An 18,674-nucleotide genomic window follows, 5' to 3' on the forward strand; every position below is an offset into this window, starting at 1 on the left:
ATGTTGCCTCACGTGGCTATATTTACATTTTCGGCTTTTTAAAACATGCTCAATGTGTGTTCCAGCCGAGAAAAAAAGCTTATCTGTTGGTAAAGGATTGTCTAATATAAAAATATAAACAATACAATAAATTATTTTAATCAATTTATAATATACTGAATGGATTACTTTATTCTTTAACTTAGGTAACTAAATATAAATATACAAACCTTCAGTGCCAAGTTGTACCCTGTGCAAATGACCAATAAACCCTAGAAAGAAATCAAAGTTGGGTTTGCCAATTGATCTGGATCACACTCTTAGTAAATGGAAGAATGATAAAGATGATCAATTTGGAGACAAAACCACACACAAATGCAAAAATGTAACTTGTCAAATTTATTAGACAAAAATGATGTTATTTAGGTGAACAGCATTGAATTTGCATCTTCCAGTACAAACTGCAATGTTTTAGAACATTTTAGAACACATTTTAGAACACATTCTTTCTTAATAAGGAGTCTTTCTGTGACACTATATGTATGACCTTTAAATATAATTTCTTAGGTCAACAGCAACAGGACTATTCACAGAGAAGAGAAAAAAAGATACATTTTTAGTTTCCAAAACTTTTAGCTCAATTTGGTCTAAATCCTATATATTCATATTTTTTAATTCTAAAACGCAAAATTCAAAAACTGCAAATGGTGAATACCTGTTAATCAAGTAATGTTAGTTTAATAGGAATGTTCAGGCAACTATTGCAAAACACTAAGGTCAAGGTCAAGTATTGGTTGATTTAATCACAGCTATGTTTTCGAATCCACGGAATAAAAAATTAATAATAAAAACAGTAATTGTGAGAGATTATATATCACAATTCAGACTATTTTTTTCTCACAACTGAGAGAATTGTGAGATATAAACTTGCAATTCCTTCTTTTTACACCATTACAGAAACTAACAAACAAAAAACTGAATAATGTAAATGATGTAAATTCATTTTACAAAAAAGTCTGAATTTTAAGTTTATATCTCACAAGAATTATAAGAGTTGTGGTTAAAAAGTCTCAGTTACTCTTTTATTATTTATTTATTTTTTAATCCCATTGCAGAAACAGCCTTCCAAACACAACAGTGTGTGACAGCACACAAACTTTGTCTGTCTTTAGTGTTCTCCAGGTTTTGTGCATCTCACTGCTTCAGCAGAGGCAACTCTCTGGGTTTAAAGAAGGCCTGTGACATTCCCATGGCATAAATATACACCTTGGAGTCCACCACTATTTTCTCTTTCTGTAGCAACTCTATAGAAAATAACAAAACAATAACAATTCTGTTTTAATACATCAAATCAAACCCTAACAAACTGAAAATGAATATTGAATAAACAGGTCATTTATTTATGCACTTTTTACAGTTATTTATATCCAACAGATATCATTAAAAAACAAAAGCTTTATGTATTTCTCATTAGCAAGATCACTCACCATCAATTTTTTGCTGAAATTGATCCAGAGGTAGATGAATAACCTCCACAAATTCTGAGAGGCAAGCAATGATATGATTTCAGAACAAAAACCACAAAGCAATAATGTTGACAACTTTATTATAAATCAAATACGTACCTCCATCACCTAGACAGCATAATGGAGACAAAAGAAAACGATTTGCTCAGCATTTAAAACACAGTATAAATAGGTACATGGTTCTGTGATGAACTATTAGTAACAAAGCTTCCTGATGCTCCTTCACTCACCCAGCTGCTGACTGGGGTTTATATTTTCATTGTCATCTCCATTGATATGCACAATCACCATCTGTGTGGTACAGTTAGACAAGCCCGGGTCTAAACACGTGACTACAAGACATAGGGATGAGACGTTAAAATATGCAAAGATAAATACATTTTGTCAGGTCTACACACACATTAAAGCAGTTGTACCTGGGGTGATGCCCACTACTTCTCCTTTGTAACCCGTTTCCTCCTTTAGTTCCCTCAAAGCAGCAGTTTCAACACTCTCATTGTCATCTATCAGACCTGAAATATTCACGCACAGAGAATAATCGATAACTACACTGTCATATTTGCATATTTCCATCATATTTGCTGAAGGAAATCCAATACTTGTTTCCAAAAAAATAGTGACCGTTTTGCTCAAGCACATCACATTTTTCACAAAATATGATGTTTTTGCAGTACAACCATTTGTAAACTGAGTTAGTCTTGTAATATCCCTCCATCACCTGAAAACTGCCTTTCTTCCTCTGAGACTTATAAGAATAATTTCTTAAAATTCTCAGTCAATTTTCACATGTATGAATGATTCTAAAGACATTATTTTATGCCTTATCCTGATTATCACTTTTTTTGCACAGTTAAATGGCACATTTGTAATCCTTCTTTTTGTCATTCAAACATTAAACATTTGACTGCTTCTGTTAATTTGATATACTTATAATTTGAAAAATCTTAATTCTTATTTTTGTGAAAAACTGGAATGTTTTTATTGAACTCAGCCTAATCAGATTAGGTAATATAAGATCTTTTTTTTTGGCATAATCAGACCTGCAGGAAACTCCAGTGTGTTGCATCCCATGGGTGGACGAAACTGCTTCACCATTACGACACAGTCTTTATGCAGAGTCCTCTTCAGGAGGGCTATGATTGATACACCTAAAGATGAATTCAAACATATAAATAAATATAGAGCACTAACGCATACACACTGGCTGAAATAAGCATGCAAGAGACTGCACACACACCATCGGCAGCGCTGTCTGCGACTCGGGTTGTTCTCTTTGCTGTTTCCCATGTTCTGAGGAGACAATTTATTTATTTATTTATGTTTTAACGCCATATCAGCAACAATGTCTACATGCATGGCAACATTAACAATATCATATCAATACATCATTTAAAATTTAAAATATTTAAAAAACATTTTTTGAAGAAACAAAAATATGCATCCAGATTATATTGTGCATAATTTAATAGCTAATCATACAAGCACCTACCAATCTATCTATGCATGTGAAAATGAAAGAGAAAAATATTTTAGGCTGATTAATTGAAAGCAGCAGTAAACAAGACCATTCTAGTCAGTGGGAGTATCATCATGTTCACTCAGTCCAGAAGTCAAAGGTCTCACATCATGCACACACACACACACACACACACACACACACACACACACACACACACACACACACAATCAATCACAGATCAATACCTGGTGCTTCCAGAGGGATCCACATATGTGGTCTTCTCCAGCTTCACCCAGTTTCCACTCACAATCAGCTGACAAAAACACATAATTCATATGTTTACAGAGTACTTTAGTCACAGCTTATAACAAAAATGACATTATTTTAAAGGGACAGTTCACACAAAAATGAATATTCATGTTGTTCTTTTTCCATAGGATATTTTTTATCTGTGAAAAACAACTAATGCTAGGCAAAAATGACATAATTCACTGGAAAAATGCACTATTAAAAAAAAGCATCCAGATTTCGAACAACATGAGGCTGAGCAAATGGTGAACTATCACTTTAAGACAGATTCTTACCTCCTCTTTGATGACACGAGGTTCAGTGGTCGCTTTCTTAGGAGAGCTCATGTTGTGCACGCGATCAGGGATGGAGCAGATACAGTAAATCTGCACCTACAACAGAAATTAAGTTACAGGGCATCTGACCACAGTTACCTAGTCTAGTTGATACATAAACAAAGCAACGGAAGAACAATCTAAGTAGGTTCAATCAGTGCCATACGTACCAGACAAATCCTAAAGTATGTCAAATTAATCGCAGTGATTATCTAGTTTAGTTTTCTTCCAAGTAAGTTAGTCACAAAGCTCTGCCTACGTTACTTGTGTGCCGGTAAAACCGTTCCTCCTCGTGTGCACCGCAGTGGAGCGAGTTGCATACGTTATACTGTCAGCCTAATCACTAATGTTCAAGAAAAACTAATATTATTGAACAAAACTCCTATTGAAGTATGAAAATACTGATTCGTTTCAAATCAAAGCACGGCTATGAGCCGGAACTGCAGTTGTTAATACTATCGTTATGCCGGAATGTTTTCGAGGTTGCGCAGTTTACCACTGTAAGTTTCTGGCAGCATGAAGAAAGAGCAGGTTGTAAACTGTCAGTTTTCTGTTTGGTATCCTTTATTCAAGAAACACACGATTAAGAGGTAAGTGAGTTATTCGCGTAGACTGATAAGATTTAAAGATCGGAAAACTCAGAAAGTCCACAAAATCGAGCGTTAGTAGTTGCATTATAATGTGATTCCATCACTGTACTATAAATGTGTGTGTGTGTGTGTGTGTGTGTGTGTGTTTCTTTCTTTCTTTCTATATAAACTCAAACGATTTTAAGCATTGTTATAGTACATTATTTAAAGGAAGATATAGGAAAATTATGTACTATACGCTTAAAATATTAGATTTTAAGCTCATATAGTTATCTGTGTTGTTATGCCAGTGCTGTTGTTATTAAGTTTGGTTGTTTTCTTTTTTCCCAGCTTGATTCTACCTATACCTCAAAATGTAATTGATTATTTATTTGATGACGGGACACTTGTGGTTTCTGGCAGGTGAGATTTGGGGAAAAATGGTATTGAATAAATTATAACAACTCTTTCTGTTCACTTTTAATTTATGGCAATATTTACAATTTGAACTGAACTGAGCTGGACCGTAACATCACTGAATCAATGATGAACTGACTTTAAAATTGAGCACTTAATAAATAAAGGCGACTAGATTTGACTTTTTTTTTAACCTGGTTATTGATTAAATAACCAATATCTGGTTGTCTCTGTTTATAGTGAAAACAACAGTTCACAAACACAGACAAATAACAGTGACTCAGATGAGGAGGATGTTCAGGTATGTGTATGGCTGTGTGAAATGTGTTTAGTTATCTCTTAAACAGCCAGCTAGTTAACTGATGTCATGCTTTTGGTTTCCAGTGGACTGATGATGAAACTACGACAGCAGTTACGGTGCGTCTGAATCCTCACAGCCAGTCAAAGCTGTCACGTCATACACTTGTGCAGGTACTAAAGTGTGTGAGTCTTTTTCAGGCTCCAGAATTCCCAGAGTTCAAGATAAGGGTGCAAGAGGCAATAAATGTTCTTGGTGGGCGTGTCTTCCCAAAGCTGAACTGGAGCGCCCCTCGAGTGAGAAGATTTTACCTGCGATCACATTTCATACACATGAATACATAATACTCACAACATCCTTCATCTCTCCGTCTTCCTCTCAGGATGCTAACTGGATTGCCCTGAACAGTTCCTTACAGTGTCAGAGTCTATGCGACATCTTCCTCTTGTTCAAAAGTTCAGATTTCATCACGCATGACCTCACACAGCCGTAAGTGACTCACACAGGTCTCTGAACGCTCACAGGTTCCTAAATGCTGATATTCTCGGTTCCCATCATGCGCCATGTGATTGGGGTTTTCGTTCTTAAGAAATTCAAGAAAGCAGTTGGTTGAAGTAATAATTTTCTACTCTCTTGTCAGATTCCTCCATTGTAGTGATGATTCTCCAGACCCAACCATAAAATATGAGGTACAGAATCACAATAAACCAGCCAAACATATTCGTACATACTCATACTTATATTATATTGTTATATTAATAATATTATTTAATCAAACAAATGCTGTTCTTTTGAACTTTCAATTCATCAAAGATTCCTGAAAAAATGTATTACAGTTTCCAAAAAGATAAAAATATTAAGCAGCACATCTGTTTTCAACATTAATAAGAAGTGATTCTTGAGCAGTAAATCAGCATATTAATATGATTTCTGAAGGATCATGTGACACTGAAAACTGGAGTAATGATGCTGAAAATTCAGCTTTGCATCACAGGAACAAATAACAATTTTAAACGTATATAAATAGAAAACAGTTAAAACTGGAATAATATTTCACAATATTATTATTATTATTATTATTATTTTTGATTATTTTTTAATAAATACCAATAAGTGCATAAGAGACTTTAAAAAAAATAAAAAAAATAATGTATATTATATTATTGTAATAAGTCATAATGAAACCCGATGAATAACCCTTAAATATCTCCTAAATAAATAAATATTATTACACAATATGTTCTTCCTCTGTGGGACTAATTTTTTGCAGTTGGTGTTGAGAAAATGGAGCGAGCTCATTCCAGGAGCGGAATTCCGCTGCTTTGTGAAAGAGAATAAAGTAATCGGTATGAAAATTCTGCATTTGTTAAATTGATGTGTCTGTGTCCTGTTTTAAATATTATGCTTTTAAGTGAATGTTTTGGATAATATGTTTAATGCAATGGAAATAAGTAGAACCTTTTAAACAACATTGTCCTAGCACCTAGCATGATAATCTACATACTGAGATCAAGTTTGTTTTTTAGCAATTAGTCAGAGAGATTACACACAACATTACCAGCACATCACCAAACAAGAGGACAGCATCTCCTCTGCAATACTGGAGTTCTTTAGAGATCACATTCAATATCAGTTCCCAGACGAGGACTGTAAGTGTATAAGTGTGGAGAGGCAGAAAATATTTGTCTTGTTTTTAAAAAGTTGCATATGTGCATTAACAGTGTTGTTTCTTTATTTAGTCGTCCTGGACGTTTACAGAGACAGCTCAGTAAGTCTTTATGAATGCAAATTTCACATTTGAATGTGTCATTTACTGTATAGCAATGGATTTTATTAAATGTAGCTCCAATGCAAAAAAATGGTAAATGGACTGCATTTATAGTGCAAGCAAGTTGTTGTAAGCAGGTTTGAGTTGAATCTTTAACAATTATGAAAATATTTGCACATGCTTATAAAAAAAGTTTGTCTTTGTAAAGGGACGCGTGTGGTTGATTGACTTCAACCCGTTTGGTGAAGTCACAGACTCTTTGCTTTTCACGTGGGAGGAGCTAACATCTGGCAAAAATCTCACAGCCAATCAAACGCAAGAAGACACAGCTCTGCAGGTAGTTGGACCCTTTTCATATGTATTGCACTTCCTGTCTTTTAAAAGATAAATATGCTTTTATATATATATGTGTGTTGTATTTTATTAGGACAGACCTGCATTCCGTTACACCACCAGTGACGTCACTGTGCAGCCCAGCCCATGTCTGTCCTACAGAATCCCACGAGACTTCCTGGACCTGACCACAGGGGAAGATGCCTATAAACTCATTGATTTTCTTAAGCTGGTGAGTAGAAAAACAGTGGACACTTTCACACCGGCTACATTCATGCACATAAGTCACTCAAAATGAGATTTCAGACAGCTGATAAAATCAGAATAATCCACATGACTTTAGTCCATCAATGTCTTGTGAAGTGAAAAGCTGTGTGTTTGTAAGAAACAAATTCATCATTAACATGTTTTTAATGTCAAACGAGTCCTCTATGTGTAATATAGCTTTCTCCAGTAAAAAAAATTGTGTTGTCTGAATCAGGAAGGAAATATGCACAGATCAACTATGGTTTAAAGTTAAAAAGCCTTAATGATGGATTTGTTTCTTACAAACTTGGATATTTTCACTTCATACCAAGTTAAATGATGGACTTTAGTCGTGTGAATTGCTTGTGGATTATTTTGATGTTTTAAGCAGCTGTTTGCACTCTCATTCTGACGGCACCCATTCACATGCACTTGCATTTCACCAAATCGGTTTAAATTAAGAAACAAGCTCATCTCCTCCTTTGATGGCCTGAGGGTGATTTAATTTTCGGTAAATATTCATTTTTCCAGTTAACCATACCTTAAAATATAACAAAATCAACATTGAAATTTGACTGTGATTTTTACACTTGTATTTCTTTTTCCTTTCTCTGTAATTGCAGAAGAAGGGTCAGCAGGAGGAGGAGGAATCTGACGAAGAAGGGGAGGGATCTTAGTACTTTGCTACTGCCTCCTGCAGTTTACTTCCAGTCCTGTTTGAACAGACCTGCCTGTATTTTTCAAGTGAATTGGAAGATCTTGATTGGCTGCTTCAGGGTTGAGAATAAATTGGTACCAAACTTTGTAGGAAGCTCTCCTTGCTGTATATGATAGCACGTGTGCTTACCAATAAAGTCCCTGTTAAATGCTCAGCTAATATATGTTTTCTATCTCCAGTAGTGGTCGCACACATACATTTCAAAGTGCAATAGATTTAAAACGGTTATGAATTAATAAAAAAGTTTGAAAAAAAAATGCTGTGTAAATTATGCCATCTTACAATTTTGTATCTTCACAATGAGACCAAGCTATATTTTTATTTTCAACCGATTTTTTAGTATCCACGTGGGGGCGCTAAATAATAAGTAACTGCAAGTTTTTATATAAACTGGAATTTACTTAAAATTTACTTTAATTTCTAGGCCTTTTAAAACGAAAACTAGTTCAGCTTTTTTTGCTCAGCTTTCAAATATTTCAACCTCAAGAAATTGTTGTCTAATAGCATTCTGTACTAAATAATTTTTTAAATGTTTATCTAAATGACTGAATTAATTGAAAAGACATGGACATGAATTGGTCAAAAGATTTGGAAACCCTGTTAATTACGGCCTTTTAAATACATCAATACTCAATATGCGCAATATTTGTTAACAATTTACAACAAGGTTCTGTACCTTAACATTAGTCGAAACTAAAGGGAATACATTTTTTACACTGCGAGTCGTTTAAATGAACATTAGTAAATTGTTTATGAACAAACATGAAATATAGCTAACAATAAACAGTAGTATAATTATAGATTACATTAACATTAACCAAAATTAGTAAATGCTTGAAACATTAATTAATTTTTGTTACTTGTGTGATTCTTAGTTCATTAACTAAAGTTTACAAATTAAACCTATGTTGTTACCGAATATTCTTTCTTCCCAAAAGTTTTCTCGCTTTGTTGTTTTTGCATTCAAAAGCATGTAATAAGATGAACAAGGTGTTCATTTGAATCTAACTAGCAACAAATGAACAGTGCTCTTCATTAGCACTTTTTGTCTGCGGTTGCTGGGTTGAATGTTTTGGAAATGTTTCCTAATGACTGACAACACAAATGCACAAGTGGACTCGGGAATCAGAGAGAGATATCTTCTAGGAGGGGGAGGAGGGGACAAGCAGAGGAGGGGTTAGTGGTGACTGACTGTCAGATCAAACTGCTAAGATTTGCTGACTCAAGAGCTGGTAAAGAGAGGAGGAGGACAAGAGAGACATAATGCAAAGGGAGGGACAGATTTTCCAGAGCTGAGAAACTGCAGTGGTTTGCAGCTGGAATACTCATGAGCAGTAGACTACAGCAGCGCTGAATGATACACCCCCCCCCCCCCCAACCCCACACACACACACACACACACACTCATTTTGTCCTCAACGCTGACTGTATTGATAAATGTGAACAGCCTGCAGCCAATCTGACATCCACATCAGGCACGTGTCAAGCAAGTTTCGGGTCTACAATTAAAACCTGCTCTCAAACATGCTTTTAACCCTTAAATTGCTGTATTATGGGAGGCGTACACATTTTAGAGACAGTAGGTGAATGGGCCTAATTTTGGGGGGGGGGGGGGGGATTGCAAAGGTTTTCCCTGTAAATACTTCAGTCACCATCTTTGTCCTTAAGTCACGTGGCAGCATGCTGACCTTATTTACCAGCTGAGGTAAATTATGTTATTATGACTGTACAATTGTGTTAATTTGTATTTGTATTCAAGTCTTGATGTGTTGGTTAACAGCAATACATTAATTTTAAGTGTACTTTATTGATAAACACAGGCATGTTTAGAACTCTAAAGCTAGTTTGTGCACTACTATCATCATTAGCCTGCTAATAGGTGCCACCATATGTGCCAAAGTGTTGTTTTACCTTGATTTTGTCTAAATTATTTTGCCTAACCGATTTGACTATGTTGCTTTAAAATGGAGTAACTATTAACTATGATTAATATCTTCTTCTTCCATGTCCCATAATGCATCTATATTGAAATGATTTTAATTTCCTACAGGGTACCCTGAGAGTTTAGACTTTTTTAAAAAATAATTTATCTGAACAGGTGCATGTCTTTTTCAGTTGGACCTGAGCACGCTTTTGGTGCAATGCGAACAATCCACACAGCCACAAGGTCTCTCCTCCTCCTCTCTTCTACTTTCTCATATGGCAAGCCATTTAAACATTTATTCCTTAGAACTTTGTTACTAAAATATATTTTTAAGTACAAGAAAACAATCCAATACTATCTTTTTCAGTTTAATTAACTATATATCTTAGATCAGCCTAAACAGTGAAATAAAACATTTTGGCCAGATTTTAAACGAACAAAAAATATTCATAACAGGTTATCTATTGACATGTACTACATGTTCAAATAAAGTTTTGATAAAGTTTTGATAAAGCCATAACATAACAGCCTTTAAATCTTTTTTTTTTTAAGTCAGAATGATAAATAAAATTTTATCTGCTCCATAAACAGTTCTACATCTTAATGTGCATTCTACAAATCTCAACACTGCTGATAACAAGGTAGAATATTTTCCATCAAGATTTACAACAAAAATCTGTCTGAACAAAAATATGGCAGACTGAATGAATTTGGGTCTCAGCCTCCAACGAGGGTATACAAATACAAGTCTTCATGATCTCTCTCTATCTCTCAAACACACACACACACACACACACACACACACACACACACACACACACACACACACACGTATACACCTGTTTACTGTACACACACAATATTTTACTGTTTGCATTTCTAGTACTACCCTCTTTCCTCAAGTAGCCTATGCAAACCTCTTTGCCACATGCACTGGAAAAGGTATTACACTGAAAGTTACATTTTCAAATGAAAATAGCAACATGATCATTTTATAAAATATGCTTTTATATGTGCTTCATTTTCACTGAAGGAAACACCTGTGTATCGTTAAACACACCTTAAAAGTTGCACTATTTTAAACTTTGACCGCTTTTGACGGTGCAGCAACAAAAGCCCTTCCACGCGCAAGCCATTGAAATTAATGGGTTTCATAGCGCACCGCTTTCCGCGTCCTGTGTGAAAGCCGCTTTATCCTCGGTTTCTCGCTCTGCACCACACGGTCTGCATGTTGGAGACCCCTGCCATAGATACTAGTACATATTGTAGCGACTAGTCTCTATTAAACTCATTTTCCAGTTAATTTTATTTTATGGCTCCTTCTAGTAGTCCCTTATCAATTATGTCATACTAGTACTTATTCCTTTGTAACCATCATTATAATACTTATTCCATTTTGAAGAGTAGCAGAATTATATTTTTCTGCCACTGACTTCTATGAGGATGTGTGGTTCACATATCAGTATGTATCACATCAAACTAGTATGTATTTCAACTTTTGGCGGTATTTATACTAATAACTATTACATAGCTAGTACTTTTTCTATAGTTACAATAGTACTAGTATCTACCAGAGGTGGAAAGTAACGAATTACATTTACTCGCGTTACTGTAATTGAGTAGCTTTTTTGTGTACTAATACTTTTTAAAGTAATTTTTTAAATCTGTAATTTTACTTTTACTTAAGTATATTTTGTTTAAAGTATTGTACTTCGCTACATTTTAAAACACATTAATCTAAGTCAGTAAATAATGGGCAGGAGGGCAAACTGGCACTAAAATCACAAGAAAGATGCAGACGGACAAAACAGGCGTTAGTGGTGCAGACACCGCTGAAAACGAAACCCCGTCATATTCTGAAGTTGAACTCGAAGGAAATGAAGTGAACCCCTGGCCATATGTATGCTCCATTATGCAGTGTAAGCTGTACTTGCCTAGGAAGACCAAACTAGCAGCTTATAAAATCTCGACAAGACATCAACCCTTCGCAAGAATGTAGAGGTAAGCTAAATAATTGCATCGTTGCATTGGTGGTTAAAATGAAGCTTTGACATTTTAGCAAGAGGTTTTGCACAAATTAGCCAAAAAGACAGTGGTGAGGAGTGTGCTATATATATATATCGTCTGCGATAATATCATGTTTTTTGTTTTAATGATGTGCGCGCGCATTTATAGTGCGTTCTTTCACTGTGTGATTCAGTCTCCTAAAATGCATTTAGAATGATCACAAAATTGAAGATATAGGGGCAGAAAATTCACATATTTATATAATTTCATACATTAAATCAAAATCACACAAAGAATGCCGTCTTTTCCTCCAAAAATCATCATGAATATATACATACATACATATATATAACAGTTCAGTAAACAAGTTAATTAAGAGACTTGCGTTTTAGACATTATATTGCCTTTTTTAGCTCTATTTCTACAACAGAAAATAATTCCAAACACAGCCACCAAAGCACAGTTTTCCGTCTCTGAGCAACGTGACAGTGTTTCGTTCCTGAATGAATCAAACGTTTAAATGATTCGGTTCAATCGCAATGACTCACTTATTAACAGTGACTTGCTGACACATACTGGCCATTTTAATTTCACATTTAAAGTATCTTTTGATTTTTTTAAAATAATTAATTTCTTATCATTTCAAATGAGTATTCAACATTTTATGTCTTGTATATCAAAACATTATTCATGCATTTGTAACTGCAGGTTAAATGCATTCTTGTCCTGCACTAAACAGTGTAATACATCTAAATGCCACTTCCAATGAATCTTCTGCATTTCCTCTGCATTAAAAGATGAGTTTGTTGATACTGATTTGCCTGGTAACAGCCCAAATGTTTTATTATTCTAAATAACTGATTCCTTTAATTAAAAACAACTAGTTTGAGATTAATAGACCTATCCCAGAGGTGTCAAACTGGAGGGCCATAGCCCTGCAGAGTTTAGTTCTAACCCTGCTCCAGCACACATATCATGTAGTTTTCAAATAAACCTAAATTATTAGATTAGCTGGATCAGGTATGTTTAATTAGAGTTATATCTAAACTGTGGCCCTCCAGGAACTGAGTTTGACACCCTTGGCCTGTCCCATTTTTGACTCCCTCCAACTGTTAAAATGTAACTAAGTAATTTTTACTCTGAGTAAATTTTAAATGAGCTACTTTTTACTTTTACTTGAGTTGATTTTTAGACTGGTACTTTTACTTGTACTTAAGTAAAATTTCATTAATGTAATGGTACTTTTACTTGAGTAGAATATTTTTGTACTCTTTCCACCTCTGGTATCTAATCATTTTATGAGTACTTAATTGAATAAACACTAGTACCTATTAAACACCAATGGTTATACAGTTATTACTGGTAACATATTAATCTTATTAGTTAGATTTTTGATTGAAATTTAAGTAGTAATAATTCTGATGAACAATGTTCTTAGTTGAATGGTAAACACTAATGTATGATACACACATTATCTGAAACATAAGCGTAAATGCTTACTTAATGTTAAATGTAAAAAAAAGTAGAATTAAAAAGAGTTACTAATGAGGTAAAAGGGTACTTACTACAATTCACTGTCCCATAAGAAACTGGTAAAAACCATAGGCTGTATAAAAACATGGACATAGTGTCTGTGACATCACCAGTAGACTCCTGAAGAGCGATTTTGAAGCTCAAAGTGTGCAGAGCAGGTCATCGCTATTTTGGCAGCGCATCACCGTGTGACTCTCCCGGACAATCGAAAATGGGCAAAAAGGTGGGATCTGGTTGCTGAAGCCACACCCACCTAGCTCGACAGCAGTGTCAGCAGCGGTGCCACGCCCTTAATTATGCAGAACTTTAAGGCTTAATATAATTTAAACAGATGAGTTATAAAAAAAATTCACCCCTCTCACAGTTGCCATGAAGGGCAAAATTTGCTATATGGACCAAAATAATTTTTTCGAACCAGGCTGTAAACATGATTTATTCTGCTGTAAAGTTGGGCATTTTAACATGGGGAGTCTATGGGACTGACTCCCTTCTGCAGCCAGCCTCAAGCGGCCAGTCGATGAATTGCATTTTTAGTCACTTCCTTGTTGGCTTCATGAGAGAGAGCGGGAGGTTGCCGCTCGGTAAAAACCTGAATATATAGGCTACCGATAACTAAAATGTAAAAAATTTAAATTTAAAATGTAAAAATTAAATTTATGCATTTAGCAGACGCTTTTATCCAAAGCGACTTACAGTGCATTCAGGCTATCAATTTTTACATATCATATCATGTGTTCCCGGGGAATTGAACCCCAAACCTTGCGCTTGATAGCGCAGTGCTCTACCAATTGAGCTACAGGAACACTAAGAAATGGTCAGTTAAATCGGTAGCCTACTAGCCTGTCGGTATAGCTGGAATAGTTACCAGTAGCAGTTGGAATACTAATTGGAATTTATTACCAGTAACAATGAAAATATTTACTTCTAGCAACTGGGATAGATACTAGTAGCAACGTTAATTATTTACATTTTATTAATTAAAAATACTAGTAAGTGCTCGTTGAAAAAAACACACACAAGAGATGCATGTTAGTTGAATGTTAATACGGCTTGCCATATTTCTTATGCATTTGCTTTTTGTCAGGTCGCGCGGTAAGGAGCAGAGCATCTTCCTCCTCCTCCTCCTCCTCCTCCTCCTCCTCTCTCTCTCTCTCTCTCTCTCTCTCTCCCTCCTCATTGCCATAACAACGGATGCAGCGCATCAGTCCGCGCGGGATCAACATTCAGCAGCCGCGCGGGGCGGAATAAACCCGCACCGTTGCCGTTAAGACCCCTCAAAGGTGACACGCACGCACGCGCCTCTCCGAACTATTTACGTCAAACCGTTTAAACTGCTTGAGGGAGACGAGCGCAGGCGGGAGATCCTCACTGGGGTTATTAGCCAACAGTACGACCAGGGAAGGCGAGGGAAGAAAGAGAACCAGAGAGCAGGAAGTGCAGCGTGGGAAAGCGGGGGAAATCTCCGGGGATCTCCAGCGCTAACATATCCATCTACGGTCCTCCCCGCTTTTTTCCGCCATGGCTCGGGAGAACGGAGAGACCGGAGGGGATTGCACGTGGAAGAAGCAGGTCGATGATATCAAAGAGATGTTTGAATTCAAGGAGGTGCTCGGGACGTGAGTAACTTTTGTTTTGGCTTTGACATGCGGCTGTAACTGAAAACACTGACGAGAATTCACCATAGTAACGTTAACCACAGTTGCGCCTTAGTTACTGCAGATATTATTATGACTACTGAAATAACTAATATCTTGAAACAACTCATATGGGTCTGCTGATCTGGTTTGCTCGTTTTACAGAGGTGGTTGGGGACTTGTTGGCTGGTCTACCAATTTGGCCAATTAAAAACCAATTAAAACCAATAGCCTGAATCGTCTTGGAATGGTTTATGATATTGGTTTCAACATTTTGATGGCACTGGTGGCTAATAACAATACAACAACAGTAGAGTTTTTAATACTGCCTTTTTAAGTAACATAAAAAATAAATAAAACGAACACTTTTGACCACTTGGAATTGAATTATGAAGCCCATACATTCGAGTATAAATAGCAAAAATATTGTGACGAGTTCAATTGAAACAAAGATGTTATATTTTAATAATTGTAAACATTTTACAGTGTATGGTTACTATAGTAAATTGTGTGTAAGGGAGATCTAATTCTATAAATGCTTGTTTTCAACCTGAATAAATTAATTTCTGCTTGTTTTGTTGGTAAACAGAACTAGTAAACAATCAATTATAATCAATCACAAACAACTGTAAAATTAATCTTACTTACGGTCCAATATGATCACTGTAGCTAGTGATAAAACTTCCTTTGCACCATGTTCCAGCTTAAACTGGATTTTCCAACAGGTCTTCCTCCAAGCATAAGTGTTCTGATGGTGGTTTGCTTATTATTTATTTTCTATAAACAAAGAGTAAGTTATGTACTGCACAAACTGTATTTTTGATGCCCTGAAGGTGTTTTGGTGAAGTTTTTTCATGCTTAAATTGAAACAACGTAAAGGTTTTTTGTTTAATGCATGAAGGGACATGGCAGTTTCCATTACCCCACATGCAGTGCTTTTGCAGCAGCTGTGGTCATGCACATGTGATTGATGGTAAACTGTGGGACTGCTTCGCAGTATGCAGCCACTTGCATCACCCTACATGAATGTTTTCATTCACCACACAATGATTTGCTTTCAGCTTTTTAGTTAGTTATATTAAATGCCTTCTCGACATATAAATATGAATCGATGTCCCATCTGCCATAACATACAGTATAGTACAAGGAACACCAATGCAATGTTTTTGTTGTGCGTCCTCAAAGGCCTGCACAGTATTTGTACTTGCTGTAGTGGGTTGCCCGCTCGCTTTGACTGCAGTAATTTAATCTCTGTGTGCTAACCAAGGGAGAGTCGGATTAATCAAGTTGGATTATTGCTCTGGAGGAAGACAGTCCGTGAATAGATTGTGTCCAAATTTCATAATGCACGTCTAAGAGGTTTATTTAGTGATCATGGTGATACTTTAAACAGGTCCTAAAATTGACATTTTGCCATATCTGCCAGAAAACTCAGACTTGAGAAAATTTACTGGCCGTTAATATATTTTTTACCAGCAAATCAGAACAATCATTCATTTACTAATTGAACATTTAATTTACATGAATTTGTCAAATTGCTACCCCACAGAAATCTCATACAACAAATGAAAATACAGGATAATTAGAAGAATCATTAACACGCAATAAATAACAGACTGTCACACATGTCTACGTCACGACGTGGGAAGATTTGCTTAGTACTGATTTTGGCAGAAACTCAGTTTTTCTGAAAATGGCATTTATTGCATTTTGGAACCAAACTCTTCTCATATATATATAGTACGGACCAAATGTTTGGACACACCTTCTCATTCAAAGAGTTTTCTTTATTTTCATGACTATGAAAATTGTAGAGTCACATTTATTTACATTTATTCGTTTTAGATGACGCTTTTATCCAAAGTGACTTACAATTGCTTATATATGTCAGAGGTCGCATGCCTCTGGAGCAACTAGGGGTTAAGTGTCTTGCTCAGGGACACATTGGTGTCTCACAGTGGATTCGAATCCGGGTCTCTTACACCAAAGGCATGTGCCTTATCCACGTGCGCCAACACCACCCCATGAATTGAATGAGAAGGTGTGTCCAAACTTTTGGTCTGTACTGTGTATATATATATATATATATCCATCAGTGAATACACAGCCTGCAAAACACTAAAAAAAATACACCCCATCTAATGGACGTGAGCAACGACAAAATACAAAATACTCATTATAATCAGTGATGCTACACTTATATACAATTACAGTAGCAAGAACAAGGTGTCACAAGAATACACTGATGTAAATAAACTCTGAACAAGGTCAGTTGAGGGAGTATTTGGTAATAGAAGTGCTTTGTGTCTGTGAGGACTCATCTATTAAACCTATGATTAGGTGGATCTGAGCTCAATGTGAAGACGCTGCCGTCATAGCAACTCAAGAGACAGGAGTCATGGCAACTCCGACTGGCCCGTTCAAGCATACCATTAAGAGGGTCTCGCTGATCTTCATTTTCCCCCTTTTAAAATTGCTGCTGGCATGGTATGGTCCTTTCCTCCCACGCTCATGCTACACACAGATTTTATTTATCCACCCACAGACATCCAACTGGCCATTATAAACCAGTACACAGCATGCCCAATCTTTACTGCATTCACAGTTTAGTGTTATTATTTTCTTTGAGAACATTATTAATTCGTACAAAAATGGCAAGGAAAATATGCAGCATACTTAGAACTCTTTAGTTTGCTCTATCATGGCTTTTCCTGAAGAACGACAGCTGTGTTGGCTTTTCTGGCAGAGGGTAGGGTATTTCTGCCCTTATTCTTGACGGATGTGTCAAATTCAACAGTTGGGCTCTGCATGGGCAGCTTTTTATAACCGTGTGTTTTCAAACACAAACGGTTTCTGCTCCGAGACCTCGGTTATTTCACATCCTCTCCCGACCCTCTCACACTTGGCGTCACATGAATCATTCACGCTCTGGCTTGTTTGGCCCTGAATGGCCACACAGGACTGAGTTCACTTGCTTTTTCTAGCTTTTGTGTTCTGTTTGTGTATGCAAGTGCTGGATCATTTCCTCATCTCTCATATTCTACTTTTAAACCTTGTGTAACCTAACCTCTTCATCAACCTAACTCTAACTGTGACACTAACTGTTACAGTGAGTTGGAGGTGGCTTGTGTATTGTTCAGTAAGCGTTCTGTTAAATTTTTATTGTACATTATCTGCATTTTGTGATGGCACAGTTAAATTAACACCAAATAAGATGACTTTTAATATTGTTATATTTTAATATTTTAATATTAATGTAATATTATTTAAATTAATATAATATTTTAATAGTATTTAAGAATTATTTTAATATTTAACTTAATATATTGACCCATTTGAAATCTGAATTTATATTTATAAAATAAAATTCTAAAATAAAAGATATCAATAAAAAAATAGAAGAATTATAGAACAAATTAATAAAATATAACTATTTTAGGTTTGGACCCAGTAAGATTTTTATTTGTGTGTTTTTGTTTTGTTTTTTTTGGTTGCTGATAATTTTTTTTTGCCAACACAGGAATAAAATCTATTTTAAAATATAAGAAAACAGAAAACAGTTATTTTTAAATTGTAAAATAAATTAAATTATAAGTTAATTTGTAACGTCACAATATTATGATTTTTACTAAATTTTTTA

General features: G+C 35.6%; 3 protein-coding genes across 4 annotated transcripts in view; 2 read left to right on the plus strand and 1 right to left on the minus strand.

Annotated features, from left to right (window-relative positions):
* Positions 1-1,037: 1,037 nt before the first annotated feature.
* The window catches only part of LOC132098752 (coiled-coil domain-containing protein 3-like), an 81,727-nt gene continuing 64,090 nt past the window's right edge, over positions 1,038-18,674 (minus strand). The window contains exons 4-12 of one of the 2 annotated variants that reach the window (XM_059504916.1): positions 3,549-3,638; positions 3,210-3,277; positions 2,743-2,795; positions 2,546-2,653; positions 1,922-2,017; positions 1,736-1,837; positions 1,605-1,613; positions 1,467-1,520; positions 1,038-1,283 (exon numbers count right to left, since the gene is read on the minus strand). In XM_059504916.1, coding sequence (XP_059360899.1) covers positions 1,174-1,283; positions 1,467-1,520; positions 1,605-1,613; positions 1,736-1,837; positions 1,922-2,017; positions 2,546-2,653; positions 2,743-2,795; positions 3,210-3,277; positions 3,549-3,638 — 690 coding nt within the window. In that variant the 3' untranslated portion in view covers positions 1,038-1,173. Of the gene's footprint in view, positions 1,284-1,466; positions 1,838-1,921; positions 2,018-2,545; positions 2,654-2,742; positions 2,796-3,209; positions 3,278-3,548; positions 3,639-18,674 lie in introns of both variants that reach the window. The other variant, XR_009422968.1, reaches the window with a different exon arrangement.
* Positions 3,749-8,088, plus strand: LOC132098754 (cell division cycle protein 123 homolog). The gene is made up of 13 exons (XM_059504919.1): positions 3,749-4,177; positions 4,508-4,579; positions 4,814-4,874; positions 4,958-4,990; positions 5,072-5,167; positions 5,254-5,360; positions 5,512-5,560; positions 6,142-6,217; positions 6,398-6,520; positions 6,611-6,639; positions 6,848-6,976; positions 7,067-7,204; positions 7,842-8,088. The coding sequence occupies exons 1-13, from the start codon at positions 4,104-4,106 to the stop codon at positions 7,893-7,895; spliced, it is 1,041 nt and encodes a 346-aa protein (XP_059360902.1). The 5' UTR covers positions 3,749-4,103; the 3' UTR covers positions 7,896-8,088.
* LOC132098750 (calcium/calmodulin-dependent protein kinase type 1D-like) overlaps positions 14,511-18,674 on the plus strand; it is a 57,279-nt gene continuing 53,115 nt past the window's right edge. Inside the window, exon 1 of the mRNA XM_059504912.1 lies at positions 14,511-15,016. Within this exon, the coding sequence (XP_059360895.1) occupies positions 14,919-15,016 (98 nt within the window). The 5' untranslated portion in view covers positions 14,511-14,918. The remainder of the gene's footprint in view (positions 15,017-18,674) is intronic.

The sequence above is a fragment of the Carassius carassius genome, chromosome 22, assembly GCF_963082965.1.
Source record: "Carassius carassius chromosome 22, fCarCar2.1, whole genome shotgun sequence".
Classification (NCBI taxonomy): domain Eukaryota; kingdom Metazoa; phylum Chordata; class Actinopteri; order Cypriniformes; family Cyprinidae; genus Carassius; species Carassius carassius.

What these genes read in the sequence shown, in the direction of transcription:
- LOC132098754 (XM_059504919.1), top strand. Translation starts at nt 4,104, where the DNA reads ATGAAGAAAGAGCAGGTTGTAAACTGTCAGTTTTCTGTTTGGTATCCT. An exon ending in CAGATGAGGAGGATGTTCAG is followed by an intron (nt 4,875 to 4,957) that starts GTATGTGTATGG and finishes TTTGGTTTCCAG; the next exon opens with TGGACTGATGATGAAACTAC. An exon ending in TCAGTTCCCAGACGAGGACT is followed by an intron (nt 6,521 to 6,610) that starts GTAAGTGTATAA and finishes TTCTTTATTTAG; the next exon opens with TCGTCCTGGACGTTTACAGA.